The sequence below is a fragment of the Halichoerus grypus genome, chromosome 6 (assembly GCF_964656455.1).
Source record: "Halichoerus grypus chromosome 6, mHalGry1.hap1.1, whole genome shotgun sequence".
In the NCBI taxonomy this organism is placed as follows: domain Eukaryota; kingdom Metazoa; phylum Chordata; class Mammalia; order Carnivora; family Phocidae; genus Halichoerus; species Halichoerus grypus.
The window spans coordinates 87,845,708-87,860,482 of record NC_135717.1 but is presented as its reverse complement, the minus strand read 5'-3'; the positions used below and the strand labels follow the sequence as shown (position 1 = coordinate 87,860,482).

The window sequence follows — 14,775 nt, the reverse complement described above, 5'->3', positions numbered from 1 at the left end:
AAAATCAATACAGGTAGCCTCTCCCATCATAACATTACATGCCTAGCCTGCCTGGCTGCTATCAACCTTACTCTCAAGCAGAAATCAGCAAACCTGTCCTATGAAGAGTCAAATGGTAAACATTGTAGGTTTTGTAAGCCAGATGATTTCTGAAGCAACTAGTCCACCGCCATGGCATGAAAGCAACCATGCATAATAATAAATGAATAGGCACTGACTGTGCTCCAATAAAACTTTATTTACAAAAACAAGCAGTGGGCCAAATTTGGCCTACAGGTCACAGTTCGCCAAGCCCTGCTCTAGAGTGTTTTCTTTTAGGAAAAGAGTCACCGGTTGGGAAATAACAAGAATCGTAGTGATATCCTGACTTCATTAAAGCTTTTAACAAAGTTTAGCATCATGAATTCTTTTGGACAAGATAAAAAGATACGGTTTTCAGTGTACCCAGAGCGAGTCAATGTCAATCCAGAGGGAGGTTTCTGTGGAATGTCACAACACCCTGCTATATTGTCCCATTCCTACTAACCATTCTTATCAAAGACTTGAATGAATAGCTTATCTCAAGCTTATCACAAAGCTGAAAGGGATAGCTAATACGCTGTATGACAAACTCGATTCAAAGAAGTCTTAGGCTTGGAAGATGAGTCAAAATCTGAAAGAAGAAATGGGGCCATTAATTAATTGATTAATTAAAAGGGGTGGGTGCTTTAACTGATTACAAAAAAAACCTAAATCTCAGAAAGGCTATCACAATCTTCAGCTGCATTAGTAGAAATATAAAGCTGGTATCAAAAAAAGTAACAACCTCCTTACATTGATATAACTGGTCATATCACAAATAGAATACTGTTTTCAGATACAGGTACAACATTTCAAAAGAGATATGGATAAAATGGAGTGCAAAGGGAAAGAAAGCAAGAAAGAGAGGGATCTAGGTTTCATGTTGCATGGGGGACAGTATAAGAAATTGGGGGTATTCAGCCTTGGGAGTAGCAGGCTTAGTGGGATGAGGCTAAGGCTAATGGGCTTTTATGTAGAAAGAGGATTAGATTCATTCAAAGTAGCTGAAGCTGGAATAGTGAGTCGAAGCTATGAGAAAGCAGAATTCTCACCAACATGACAGAATTTTCTAGACCTGACCAAAAATGAAATGAACTATCTTACAAATCAGTGATATTCCCATTAGCCTGAGGACTCAAGGAGAGTCCAATGTGTCTGGAATACTGTATCAGAGATTATAACATGGTGTGAGAGGGTCAACCACATGGCTTTTGAGGTCCCTTCCCACTAATGTTCTAGGCCAGATCAGTTCCTCTAACCCCAAACCATTAGTTCCTATGTCCCAAGCCCACCTCACTCTAAACCCAGATCTAAGAATGCAATCACTCTAAATCATAGACCTAATATGTTCCATTCCTTAAGAAGAGAGAGCCTTCCATACTGTAGCTTAGAGTAAACCAGAGCTCAGGTCCCCCAGGTTCTTTGTTGCTGGCATTAGAGGTCAAAAGAGGTCAGTATAAAGGTGAGGCTACTGCTCTAAACCCATTGCTTCTCTAAGATTTTTCTAGTACTATCACTTTTCAGACAGAATGGAGACTATTCATATCTCTACACTATGTGTAAGTAAATTCTGTGAGGCAAGTTGGACAGTACACTTTTTCTGCTGTTTGGTTAGGACCAAAAAAAAGCACAGAGTAGGAGTAGGCAAGAAGCCAGTTCCTCTAATAAAGGCTGCCTCACTGTGGAGGGCCCCTAAAAGCCTGAACCTCCAGCCTGGCAACCACCACTGGCTAAGAAGAAGCCAAATAGGGTATGAAGGCCAAGATCTTTAAACTTGCTCAGGATATATAAACTTGTTCGATTTCTTGCTATGCTTCTGCTAACCATACCTCATTAAACCATTAAAAAGAAACTCCCCATCCTTTCCACTTTGGGACCTTCAGATAATCACTCCCTGATGGACTCCCTGATGGAGTTACTGAAATTTTCCCTAGACCCTGGTCTCTTTATTCACAATGACTGGGATAAAAAAAGATTATGTAAATAATTGAGTTTTTGGTTCAATCTACTTTGAGACCAACTTGCTAGTGGAAGGAAAACTAACAGAAAGCACCCATTAAACTAACTAGCCCTCAGAAATTTACCTTACTTCTTTGTTTTCATCTTACAAAGTATCATCAGATGTACTAAAGCAGTGCGCCTCAAAACTTGTGATCGGGGAAGCACTTTCAGTTTGTTTATGGTGCTCCTGGCAGAAAACCATAAAATACTGATAGATTTCATTCTGTTCGAAATCATTTTACTTGCAGATTTTATAACTCTACTCCATGTATATGCATTACAAAAATCACAACAACAAACACAAGGTCTCTTAAAATTAAAATAAGCTATCAAATAAAGCAAAATGATCTATATCCACATTTTTCCACAAATATTATTTGCTGATTGTTCAATTCTTTCATCCACAAGCAAAATTCCTGGCAAAGTCACATAGGAAGTCTGAGAAAAAGTCTTTTTTTTTTTTTAAAGATTTTATTTATTTATGTGACAGAGAGACAGACAGAAGAGCACAAGCAGAGGGAGTGGCTGAGGGAGAGGGAGAAGCGGGCTCTGCATCGAGCAGGGAGCCTGATGCGGGACTCGATCCCAGGACCCTGGGATCATGACCTGAGCCAAAGGCAGACGCTTAACCATCTGAGCCACCCAGGCGCCCTGAGAAAAAGTCTTAAAGGAACTTTGACACAAGCTCGAAGAAAAGCGTAAGGAGTAAAAACTTAAAATGGAGATAAATCTGGTCATTAATGTATTCTTTCCTGTGATTTAGGAAGGAAAACTACTATTATTTTATCTGTGCACAGAATAACTAGTTCTAGTACACTGGAGCTCCAGCAAAGCATAATCAAGGCGCATAATTTAAGGACGAGTGTACTGGACTCAAAGTCTGTATTGTCATAGACTGTGTTACAACTATTCTTTCTTAGGACATTGTTGTTATTATTCAATGTATGATGTTTCCTATATATATTTGATGAACTGTCTTATTGTTTTATATAAAGGTTAAGTATATATACTATAACTAACAATACACCCACACGGTAAAAAATAGGCACTATTTTAGGCACTTCAAATATGTGAGCTCCAGCTTTCACAACAACCCTGTACGTAGATAGAACATTCCCATGTTCTATCTTGGAGACGGTCCATGGCTTGCCCGAGGCTAGAGCCACAGTGGAGCAGGAATGTAAACACAGAGCTCTCTGGCTCCGAAGCTCCACCATGCCACAATCAATGGGAACATAATGAGACTGCCGGGAAAATGAGTTCATGATGGCAGTTTATTCATTAAATCTCCCAGAGAGAATTTTCTTAAACCTAAGCCCTTGTAAAAAGGTTTCAAGCAGCATTTATAATACCAATACTAGGAACTGACTGAAGTTGAAGCACGTCCTACGAGAAACGGAGACCATTTAATGTAGAGCATACCTGCAATTCCCCGATGGCCAGCACGACAAGATCTCTAACGCCATCTTCATCCAAGTCCGGCAGCACCACCCCTGGGGCAGCCAGGGTACCATTAGATAAGTAGTTTGGGTTTAAAGTCCAAATGGCTTTCCCTGGGGGGAGGGGGGGGACAAATAGGCTGATCACAATGACAGCTTTTGGCCTCTAGAAAAGGCAGATGCAGTGCTCCTGGGTCAGAAAAGAGAAACTCAGTGGACAAATGACAGATAGCAGATCCCTATCTTTTCTTTTAGTTTTAATCTTACTGGGGACGAAGGGAGCAGGGAGTGTGAGCTGAATCCTCAAGTGTCTGACTAATAAACCCATGTGATAACGTCACACCTAGGTTTTTTAGATAAAATGGAGGTGCTGAAGTCTCTCCAAGAAAGAGGAGCCCACTTGTCTGGGGCAGAGGAATTGATCTGTTAGAGATTATTACAACTATTAAGGAACCGTCTACGGGCAGCCAACCAGACCAACTCTCTCTCCTACCACGTGTTCACACGAGCAGGGAAATTGCAGGAGGTTTTTCCAAAATGACTTCAGTTCTGGAGTTCACTCACATTTAAGTTTTTTTTCACTCAGAATTACGCCGCTACCAAACTCCAACCTCTAAAACTGGGAAGGTTGCTATGCATTCAGCTTCGGTCAAGTCCAAAGCATTAACAAGCAGTATACTTATGGTTTTGCACGGGGCCTTCATTATATTTGATTCTTTCTCATTCCTTATGCCATGGACGTCTAAATACAGTAAGAAGTTAAAAGGCCAAATCAAGATGCATCAACAAGCCTCAGTTTCTTCCCTGACCCTTGTTTAAGTGGTTAATGGCCAGGTTTCCACCTGGACCCCATCTATATCAAATATGAAGACAGAAAGCGCAGCTAAAGCCGTCTCTTGTATAGAGGAGGAGGACTGCTTAGAAACCAGAAGCCTCAGGGTAGTTTCTGTTTGGGTAACTCAGTTTAGCCCCATCCTATCACCAAACAGGTTTGACCATGATCTATTACTCAACCTAGTCAACCCCTTTCTCTGTTTACCTTCAATCCACCTTCCAAAGGAGTAAAATCAGACTTCCCACCATGTGAGAGCGGAAAGGTCCCTTCCCTACGAGACTGTTCTGATCCGAGATTATGGCTCACTGGAACAGAGACTTTCGTGGAATGATCTTTACCTGATGTCGCATTGAATGCACTGAACATCTTGTGTGTCCCTGTCACAAGGCAGATGGTTTCAGCCACGCTTCCTGGCATCAGATCCAAACATGTAATATCCCGGGCCTCCTCGGGGAGGGGACCTGACCAGAGTGTGCTGCCATTCATCCCCGAAAGGCACACCAGAATAGCAGCTGGCTTTGAGACACCTAAAAGCACACAAGAGACACAAGAAAGGAAAAGAGGCAGAGAAGGTAAACAGTCCAGGTGAGCAGGAGGCCAGAAAACCACAAGTAAATGGTGCTAAGGCAGCAACTCACACCCGTGTATTCCACAGCCTCCGATATTCCTGGCACCAAGTGAACAACAAAGCACCTATCATATCTGCTCAACACATTCCTCATGTCAGACGAGATGCTGTGGACCTCCTCCGGGCCACCCTGTGGGCATCCTGCACCCCTCCCAGCACGCTTGCTTACATGTCTGTCACCTCAGCCCCCACTAAATACCCTAAATACCCTGAAGGATAAAGACTATCACATTCATTTCTGTAGCCTCAGTGCCTCGCAAAGCACCTAGCACATACGGCGACCAAGCAATCATTTGCTGAATAAAAGACAGGAGCAAAATCCAGCGAAATATGGGAAAGTCATTGCTGAGAACAACAACAAAAAAAAAAATTAAGAGGGAAAGGCATGCTCAGAAAAGTGAGATTGATCTAGAACATGTACAGAGCAGGGAGCAAAGGAATCCCTGAATTCTAATTGTTGCTAGCAAGTGCTCCCTGAAAGCAGAAAAAGTAAATGTTTTAAAAATAAACCTGAAGATTACAACTTAGTGGGTCTTCCTGGTCTAGAGTCCCATGGAATCAGCTGATACAGCCCCAGTAGTTTCCCAAGAATACTTAGGAAAACTTAAGGGCCAAGGATATGAACTCCAGAGACAGTCTCTCAGCTACACCGTTTGGATCCCAGCTCTACCATTTACCAGGTATGGAACTTTGAGCCAGTTCCTTAACTTCCCTATGTCTCAGTTTCCCCATCTGCAAATGGGGGATAATAACACTAGTCTACCCCGTAGGATTATGTGGAGGGATAAATTCATTCATAACATTTGTTATGCACTCATACTAGTGCATTGCCTACACCACGTACCACAGATCAGCTCTATTATTGTGATAAGCTGTCACCAAATCAGGCTGGTCTGTGTGCTGTCCAAACCCCACAGCCTTGCCATACGAGTCCTCATAAACAGCAAACTGTGTAAAATATCAAATGATTTTTAAAAAATCTCCAAATCTAAAAGCGGATGGGGAAAATTTTTACTTCAAAGGCTAATGAGTCATAGGAAGAAAAAAAAATGTAATTAAAGTCGATTAAAGCCAAAAGTCAACCTTCTAGGCTGAAGGTCCTCTCTGTAAGCAGATCTATTCCTAAATTGCTTCTACATATTACACAAGACTCAGAAAGGTACTTCTAATAACACCAGAGAAGCAGGCAGCCTAGAATTCTCTAGAACATACCTAGATGTTTATCCCAGGGCCTGGATGATTAAAAAGTAGCTACTAGGGCATCCTCAGCCTCAAACCAGAGTTATTCTATCAGTTTACAGACTGCAGGGTGCATCCACTTTAATGGGTGCTGCAGGACAAACCAGGAGCCCCCATGTACCTATCTTGAAAATGCAACCTCTTTTTTTTTTTCCCAGTTGATGTGTATCAGCACACTCAATTAGGCTAAGTTGTGCAAGGTTTAATAACGAGATTATTTACAAAGATGTGGTCAGGTTGTAGAGGAACCATGAGGGATAGCACAGTTCCTCAGAACAGTCCCAGGCCCAAAGAGACAGGAGAGGAAGTGATTCCTGGAATCCAGAAAAAGAAAGTCCTATAAGAATACCACCTTAAGAGAGGATGTGACCTATGATCAAGGATGTAGGTGGCCTGAGGTCACCCTGGCAGGGAGGGAGCCAAGAGAACAAATACCCTCTCCTCACTCTCTTCTCCTCCTCCAATTTCTTGCCTGTGCTCCCTATTGGCCAAACCTAACTGGAAATTGGCAGGTGAGGGAGCCTGTTAACATAATGCATACTGGTCAGCCTTCCAAAGCAGACAGCAGGATGGAGAGCAGAGAGAGGGGGGTAAACAGAAGCAGTAAAAAGAAAGCACCCAGCCAAGGTAATGTGGGTAAAATATTTTAGAACATGAACAGGAAGCTTTCTGCTGGGGATGGGAAGGTAGGATTGTGTCAACATTTACTATAATCTAAGAAGCAATGGAAAATTGTCTGGGAGAAAACACAAGAACCTTAAGAACTAATGCTGTTCATTGCAAGTGTGTGGACAAGTCACTTCTTCTCTGGATCTCCCTTTCTTCACGGGACTGGGTGACTACTAAAAGTTCCTTCCAGCTACGGATCTCCATTTCTTTAAATGAGCTTTACTTACATGCAGGAGCTTTCTGATAAGGTTTGTCATGTACGATAGCCCCACGATGACTTTCTATTCACTCCAGACCTTTTTCTACAGTGCCCTTCAGGAGACAACCCTGGTGTTTTTCTCTTAGCTCACAGCCCCTCCAATCAGTGAGCCTGTCCAGTAGCAGCCTCTAAAAGACATGCATGTGTCTTACCAGTTGCACTCCCATTCCTTGAGGTTACAAAGGAGAGAAGTACATCACGCAGGCCGTCTCCATTCACATCAGCCAATTCCAATGGAGATAGGTCTGCACCTGATAAACACATCAAAAACAGAAAAAGTCCTGAGTTAAGTCACCACAAACCGGTTCTCTGTTCCACGTTAGAAAGGGAACAGACACATAGCACTGCCAGCACCTTCATAAACCCCACGCAGACTCCTGGTTCCTAGATAAGACAGAGTACACACAGTTCTGCTGATCCCTCCAAGTATAGCTCAACTGCCTGCACATTACAGAGAAAACAAATGTAAGAAGACTCCGGAAGGTGGGGAGAAGGTAGGCTTGCTAGGGACTGAGAAGCCCAAGGAATAACAAGGTGATGACTCCCCTGGGTTTTCTTTTGGCCTCATATGTCCCAGACAAGGTGCTACAGAAGCTGGCAACCCGGAAATACCAACAGGTACAGACAAAAAAGGCCCAGGAAAAGCTGGCTCCCTTAGCCAAAGGTCCAAGAAAGGAACAGCAGAGCAAGACAGAAAAAGTTTTAGATGGTAACTGCTCTATTCCAACCAAACGCCACACATATAGAACTGTGGCCCCAGACCCAGCCCCACAACAAAGGCTAAATGGGAGCCTAGATTTCCACCTTTGCCCAATCATAAGGTCCCCCTCCACCCCCCAACCAAGGTCATGTCAGAGAAGGCCAGGTGGGGAGCCGGGACTTTCCTCCCCACCTAGGGTCCTCCACACACAAGGGAAGCCAACAGTTCTACCCCACCCGGCATTAATGAGGCAGGCCCCCACCCCTGCTAGTGGTGTCAGCAGAGGCCTAGCAGGGAGCCTGGACTTCCAGCCCGGGCAGTGACAAGCAGATAGTGCTGTCCTGCCCCTCAACAGTGTAGAGTCAGAGGATGCCTGCCAAATATGGAGAGAACTCAACATGTGGCTGGTGGGAGTGTAAATTGGCATAACCACTATGGAAAATAATTTAACATAAACTACTAGGATTGAACATGCAGACACCCTATGACCTAGCGATATCAGTCAAAAGTTAATGCCTGAGAGAAATTCTTACACATCGCATCAGGAAACATGCACAAGAATCTTCCTAACAGCATTATTTATTTTTAAAAAAAATAGAGGCCACCAAAATGTTCATCAACAGTAAAATGAATCAATAAATCATGGGATATTCATACCCTGGGAAATGAGACAGTGGTAAAAATGAATAAACTCTAGTTACAGGGCATCAATATTGGTGAATCTCAAAAAATGCTTTTATAAACATGCTAAACAAAAAGCAAGTCACAGAAGACTGCTTAATTACATTTACATAAAATTCAAAATAGGCAAAATTATTTTATCATGCGGTAAAACTTTAACAAAAAGTAAAGAAATAATGACACAAAACTCAGGACACTAGAACTCTTTGGCAGGAAGAGGTGGCTTTGGTGAGGTTTCAAAGGTCTTTATAATGTCCTATTTCTTTTTTTTTTTAAGATTTATTTATTTTAGAGAGAGAGGGAGAGAGAGCAGGAGTGGTGGGGGGAGGGGCAGAGGGAGAGGGAGAATCCTCAAGCCAACTCCCTGCTAAGCATGGAGCCCAACACAGGGCTCAATCCCAGGACCCTGAGATCATGACCTGAGCTGAAATCAAGAGCCTGGTGCTTAACAAACTGAGCCACCCAGGCACCCCAATGTCCTATTTCTTAAACTGAGTGGTGGATACACCAACAATCTGTTCCTAGTCTTTACACCGTATATAAATATTGTAAGAGCTCACTTAGAACCATCAAAAAAGGGGCCTGGGTGGTTCAGTCAGTTAAGCATCTGCCTTCAGCTCAGGTCATGATCCCAGGGTCCTGGGATCAATCCCCACGTTGAGCCCCACGTCAGGCTCCCTGCTCAGCAGGAGCCTGCTTCTCCCTCTCCTCCCCACTCATGCTCTCTCTCTCTATCTCTGTCGCTATCTCTGTCTCTCTCTCTCTCAAATAAATAAATAAATAAAATCTTAAAAAAAAAAAAAACATCAAAAAAGGAAGGAAGGGAGGGAGAGATCTCCTATGTAGTGGGAACATACTGTAGTCACATCTATTCAGTTTTGCCTTGAGAGACAGTAACAGTGAGAACACAGAACTCATCCGAAGCTAAATCAACTAGGATCAGTGATGTGTCAGAGGTAAAATATTTCCAGATCAAAATGATGTAGGGGTCTGGGAGTATTGTAGAGGAGGGAAAATTTCTCCTCTACCCTCTTAGGGTTTCCAGCTAGGACTGAGTAACAAGACAGAAAATGAGATAACTGATTAATAAGACAGATTAACAAGAGGGAAGCATTCAAGCCTATTTAATGAGATTCTCCATGTCCATGGGAGCCCCCACTGAACATAAAGACCTGGAGCAGAGGTGGCGAGGCCTCAGGGCTTCTGTACTCATTGAACAAAGAGGGGTAGCCCTGGAAAGGGAACCAACATGGACGAGGAGACTACAGGAAGGTAAGAGTTATTTTACAAGGTCTGTTTGCACAGATTCCCCTCGGCCTCAACTCCCCGTCTCTGTTGATGAGAATGTTTCTTTCCTCCTGGTACAGGGAGGGCATCTTGCACATGGGAGTTTCATCTCCTGCTTCCAGGAAGAATTTAAAGGTCAAGGTCAGAGTGCCCTTCTTGCATCTGCTGTTATTCACATGCCTTCAACTCAAACAATATGCCAAAGTGACATATTTTGGGGTGGTACATTCTGAACCCCTCTCACCCCAATGAAGTTTACAAAACACAAGACCGCTCAGCACTGGCAGCTGAGATGTAATCCTTATTCCTGACCCAGAGCAAGCTGTTTTAAAGAAATCTGCTCCAGAATGAGACACAATAGCTAGAATTACTTGGGTGGCACCACCCCAACCATTAGGAGCAAGAAAGAAAACTTACTGCAAGAAAGCGAGTCCATTTTACTTGAAATTATTTTAAAATTCAAACTGAGTCAGGCTCCTATAATTAACAAATGCCTGAGGGTCCTACAAAAGCCCTGGCCTCTGGTCTGGCCAGGCCTTGAGCCTTACTTTTCTCAGTAAACAGCCCTTCCTACAGCTTTGCTCTCCCCTAATATGGTGTTGGCTGCACTGCAGAGACCCAGCAAACCAATCCTCTGTCCTCTCTGCAACTAATTAAGACCAACGCCAATAGAAACACAACAGAGCAGTGATCTTCCCAAGTTTCTGGAGCTGTATCAATCTATCTGTTTTATTTCCAATCTTAACCTCCTAACCACCTCCACACACAGGGAGAGAGATACTATATGACACACATTTATTTGAAAGACCTGGAGGGAATTTTCAACGTAATCAGAAGTTTTACAGAATTACAGGTAAACACGAAATTTACATAATTAGGGTGAGAAATCCTACAACTCACCTCCCTGCGGGCCCAGGTGGCGGCTCCAAGTGCTGTGCAGATCTCTGGGGGGACAGGGGATCAGGAAAGCACATACGAGCACCAGGATCATGGAGATGACCAAAGTTAGCAGAAAGACAGAGGTGCGCACATAAGACATGATGGAAGAGGTTGCCTTCTGCTCCAGGCCCCCAAGAGGTTCTGAGGGGTACCCCTCTGGGGCGACCTCCGAAAGATGTGGCTTTGCAGCCCCCACAGCCTCAGCATCTGAGTCAGGCTCTGGCACTTCTCCCAGAGGGCTCTTCCCGTTTTTGACTCCTCCATTCTTCTGCTGCAAGTTGAGCACAAGATCATCCTCACTCTCGTCACTATCGGCCTGTGTGAGGGGGTCATACTCCCCTAGGTCTGGGCTCTTCTTCCCTGAAACACAGGAAGACAGAGCGTCAGGGCGAACTAGGAAGGAGAAACCTTTACCAACTACATGGCAACTGTGAACACCTAAAAGAACACACAGAAAACAAAACAAATTAAGTTTACAAGGTTAGCTCTTGATGGTTATCTGTAAGGAAAAGAATGGGAGGAGAATGAAAATCAGTGTTTTAGAATTACTGCTTTCATGAGCTTAAGAAAATTGAAAAGGAAACAGAGAGAGTGGTAAATTTGAAATACCTTTTTATTTTTTTAATCTTTATTTTTTTTTTTAAGATTGTATTTATTTATTTGAGAGAGAGAGCACACAAGCAGGGGGGAGTGGCAGAGGGAGAGGGAGACGCAGGCTCCCCGCTGAGCAGGGAGCCCAACAGGGGACTCCATCCCAGGACGCTGGGATTAGGACCTGAGCTGAAGGCAGACACTTAACCGACTGAGCCACCCAGGCATCCCTTAGATACCTTTTTAGTTTGGAAACAAACAAACAAACAAAACTCTCTTAATTTGTGTGAATCTCACTAATGAAAAAGACATGGCTCTTATATCAACCTTCCATATGCCTAATGTGCATATTTCCTTTGATTTTCTTAGATCTGTGATGTTCCAATCTTCCCTGGAACTTGCCTAAACTTTAGAATAATTGTTCTCTGTACACTGCTTCTCACAGTCAGATATTTGTGGCTTCCCAATTGTCTCCATGGAAACAACTTGGAAAGTTGAACACTAAATGTCACCTGGAGACATCTTACTAAAAACTCACTTCTGAGCTTCCTATGATTCTGATGCCCTGTCAGCACGTTTCAGTAAACAGTGTTTACCTTTAAAAATGCTATTCTGAGCAAGTATTCTAGGAGGGGAGGGATCAAGCAGGAATGCAGAGGTAAAGGACCTGTCTCAAAGCTGGCTTACACAACAAGCACCCTGTTTTTACTTAGACACTACATTTATTTGGGGTGGCTGAGAGGTGAAAATTATAGGAGAGTTTAAGCACACCTCCTCCCAAGCCATTCCTTGGCCCCCGCTGCCAAGGACTGAATGATTTTATGCCTTTTGTTCATGCTATAACCAAGCAAAAACCAAGAAAAAATTTCTGGTTTTGGAAATTACATGGTAAGCTGTACTAATATATATTCTAAACTATAATACTAAACGATATTGTTAAATCTTTTATTAAGAAGAGACATAAAAAAGAAAATACCACCCAGCTAATTAAAAAGGAAGAAAGAAGAATGCTTGATGTAAATCTCTGCCTCTGGTCACTGTTATCTTAGTGATGTCATTTCATATATTATGTCTTGTTTACTCAAGACATAAAATGAAACAATAAAATGCTATATGGAAACTAATATGGGAAGTAAAATCATTAGTGTAAAGCTTGGTGCTTCATACATAGAAAGTCAATAAATAGTTGATTAAAAATAAACATTACACAGAAATATTTTATAACATTAAATATTTTACAAAAAAAAAAAACCCACAGACGATACTGAGCAAACTAGAAACTTCTATGTATTTTCACTTTCAAAGCTATTCATTTTATCCAACATGGATTTGATTTTTAAAGGCACAAATTATAAGAAAATAGATTATTAGGAATTTAATTCAAAATAGTATTTCCAGGATATGCCATAAAGTCAGTACAGGTTCAAGCTAATCTCCTACAATTTACACATCTACTCTACGCACCAAATTATTTTACTAATTAGGATACACCGTTCCCCAACTGTCCCATATAAATTTAGTTAAAATAATTTGCAAACACAACCATAGGCTGCTGTAATAATATTAATTCTAAAACTTTTTGAAGTTTTTTTTCAAACTAAAAGGATATACCTGATGGGATTAAAAATGTGGTATATACATCCAGTGGAATATTATCCAGCCTTAAAAAGTAAAGAAATTCTAACACATGCCACAAGATATTAGGCTAAGTGAAATAAGCCAATCACAAAAGGACAAATACTGCATGATTCTTATATGAGGCATCTATCCAGAGCAGTCAAATTCACAGAAACAAAGTAGAATGTGGTTTCTGGGGCCTGGGAATAAAGGTAAATGGGGAGTTGCTATTATTTAATGGGTACAGGTTTCCCTCACTATCCCAAGGTAGAAGGTTCCTATCAAACTCCTTGTAAGCTAAAATAGCATAAAGCAAAGAAGCAATAACCATGAATTTACATGGAAAATTTTTTGAGGTTTCCCAGACCCAAGCAATAACCTCTCCTAAGCGTTTCCGATACCTCAGGATACATCTTGCTAAAAGACGCACAAAATAAACAGAGATAAAGCACAGATGCTCCCAGACACAGTTCAAGGCTCTGGCGGCTTGAGGCTGAGATGCTGAGTTTGGCTCCCGGGGAAGAAACTGGGGGGGGGGGGGCTCTCACTGCTGAGGTTGGGGGGCTGAGCGCTGCCTCTATAATGACTTGCTGCAGAACAAACGCTGAATGCTATTTTCACTTTTTACCTTTTTTTCATAAAAGCAGGAATCCTCTTTGGATTTCTCTAGGTTAGCGAAAACAGGTCTTTCATAAAAACAAAGTGGCGTAATGCAAAGTAATCAAAAAGTGGGGGGATACCTTTTAGAGTTTCAGCTTTGCAAGATGAAAAAGTTCTGGAGATTGGTTGCAAAACAATGTGAATATACTTAACAATACTAAACTGTGCATTTAAAAATAATTAAGATGGTAAATTTTATGTGTATTTTACCACAATTTTAAATTTTTTAAATTAAAAAAAAAGAATATATCTGACAAAGAAGAAAACAGAGATGGCAGCCTCAAATCTCAGGGTAGGAGGAGACTTTGAAGATCACATAATCAAACACCCACCAAACAGTCACTTAGCATGAGGGAATTCACAGCTCTCCAATCCAGAAAGCAGTTCTATACACTGATTCAAGAATCTATTTCTGGGCATTTGCCAATTATCTGTCCTGGTTCTAATTTCTGGGGCCCCTCTTCCACATGCAAATCCTTCAAAACTTGAAAATACCAACCATAAGAAACATATGCTATGGTATTTAAGAGTTTAAGTCTTCACAAACAGACAAAGAGAGTCAAATCTTGGCTCCATCTCTTATTAGCCATGTGACCTCGATTAAATTTCTTAGCTTTACTAAGCCTTATTCTTCCCATTTCTGAAATGGGTAATTATTTTTCCTACCTCATATGATTGTTTTTGAGGATTAAATAAGATAACATATGCATGCTCTTTAGTGTCTGACTTACAGTGGCACTCAATAAATGTCAGCTTCTAGGAGCACTTGGGTGGCTCAGTCAGTTGAGTGACTGACCCCTGATTTCAGCTCAGGTCATGATCTCAAGGTCCTCAGATCCAGGCCCGTGTCCAGCTCTGTGCTGGGCATGGAGCCTGCTTGGGATTCTCTCTCTCCCTCTCCTTCTGCCCCTCCCAACCCCCTGCTCATGCTCTCTCTCTCAAATTAAATAAATAAATTAAATAAACAAACAAATTTCAGCTTCTTATTGTTGGCACTATTTCTCCCAACTGCCCACCCAATCTTTTCTTCTCCAGGTTAAATGTCTCCACCTCTTTCAACTCATTACTTGAGGAAACACTGTTTCACATATCCATAACATCCTGTTCACTCTTCTCTGGACACAATGTGATATGTCAGTGCTTCTTAAGTATGGTTCTCGGAACTGGATA

General features: G+C 42.0%; 1 protein-coding gene across 1 annotated transcript in view; it reads right to left on the bottom strand.

The window, feature by feature from the left end:
• The window catches only part of FAM234B (family with sequence similarity 234 member B), a 34,312-nt gene that overhangs the window by 13,043 nt on the left and 6,494 nt on the right, over positions 1 to 14,775 (bottom strand). The window contains exons 2-5 of the mRNA XM_036097592.2: positions 10,699 to 11,097; positions 7,283 to 7,381; positions 4,674 to 4,862; positions 3,484 to 3,614 (exon numbers count right to left, since the gene is read on the bottom strand). Of these exons, the coding sequence (XP_035953485.2) occupies positions 3,484 to 3,614; positions 4,674 to 4,862; positions 7,283 to 7,381; positions 10,699 to 11,097 (818 nt within the window). The remainder of the gene's footprint in view (positions 1 to 3,483; positions 3,615 to 4,673; positions 4,863 to 7,282; positions 7,382 to 10,698; positions 11,098 to 14,775) is intronic.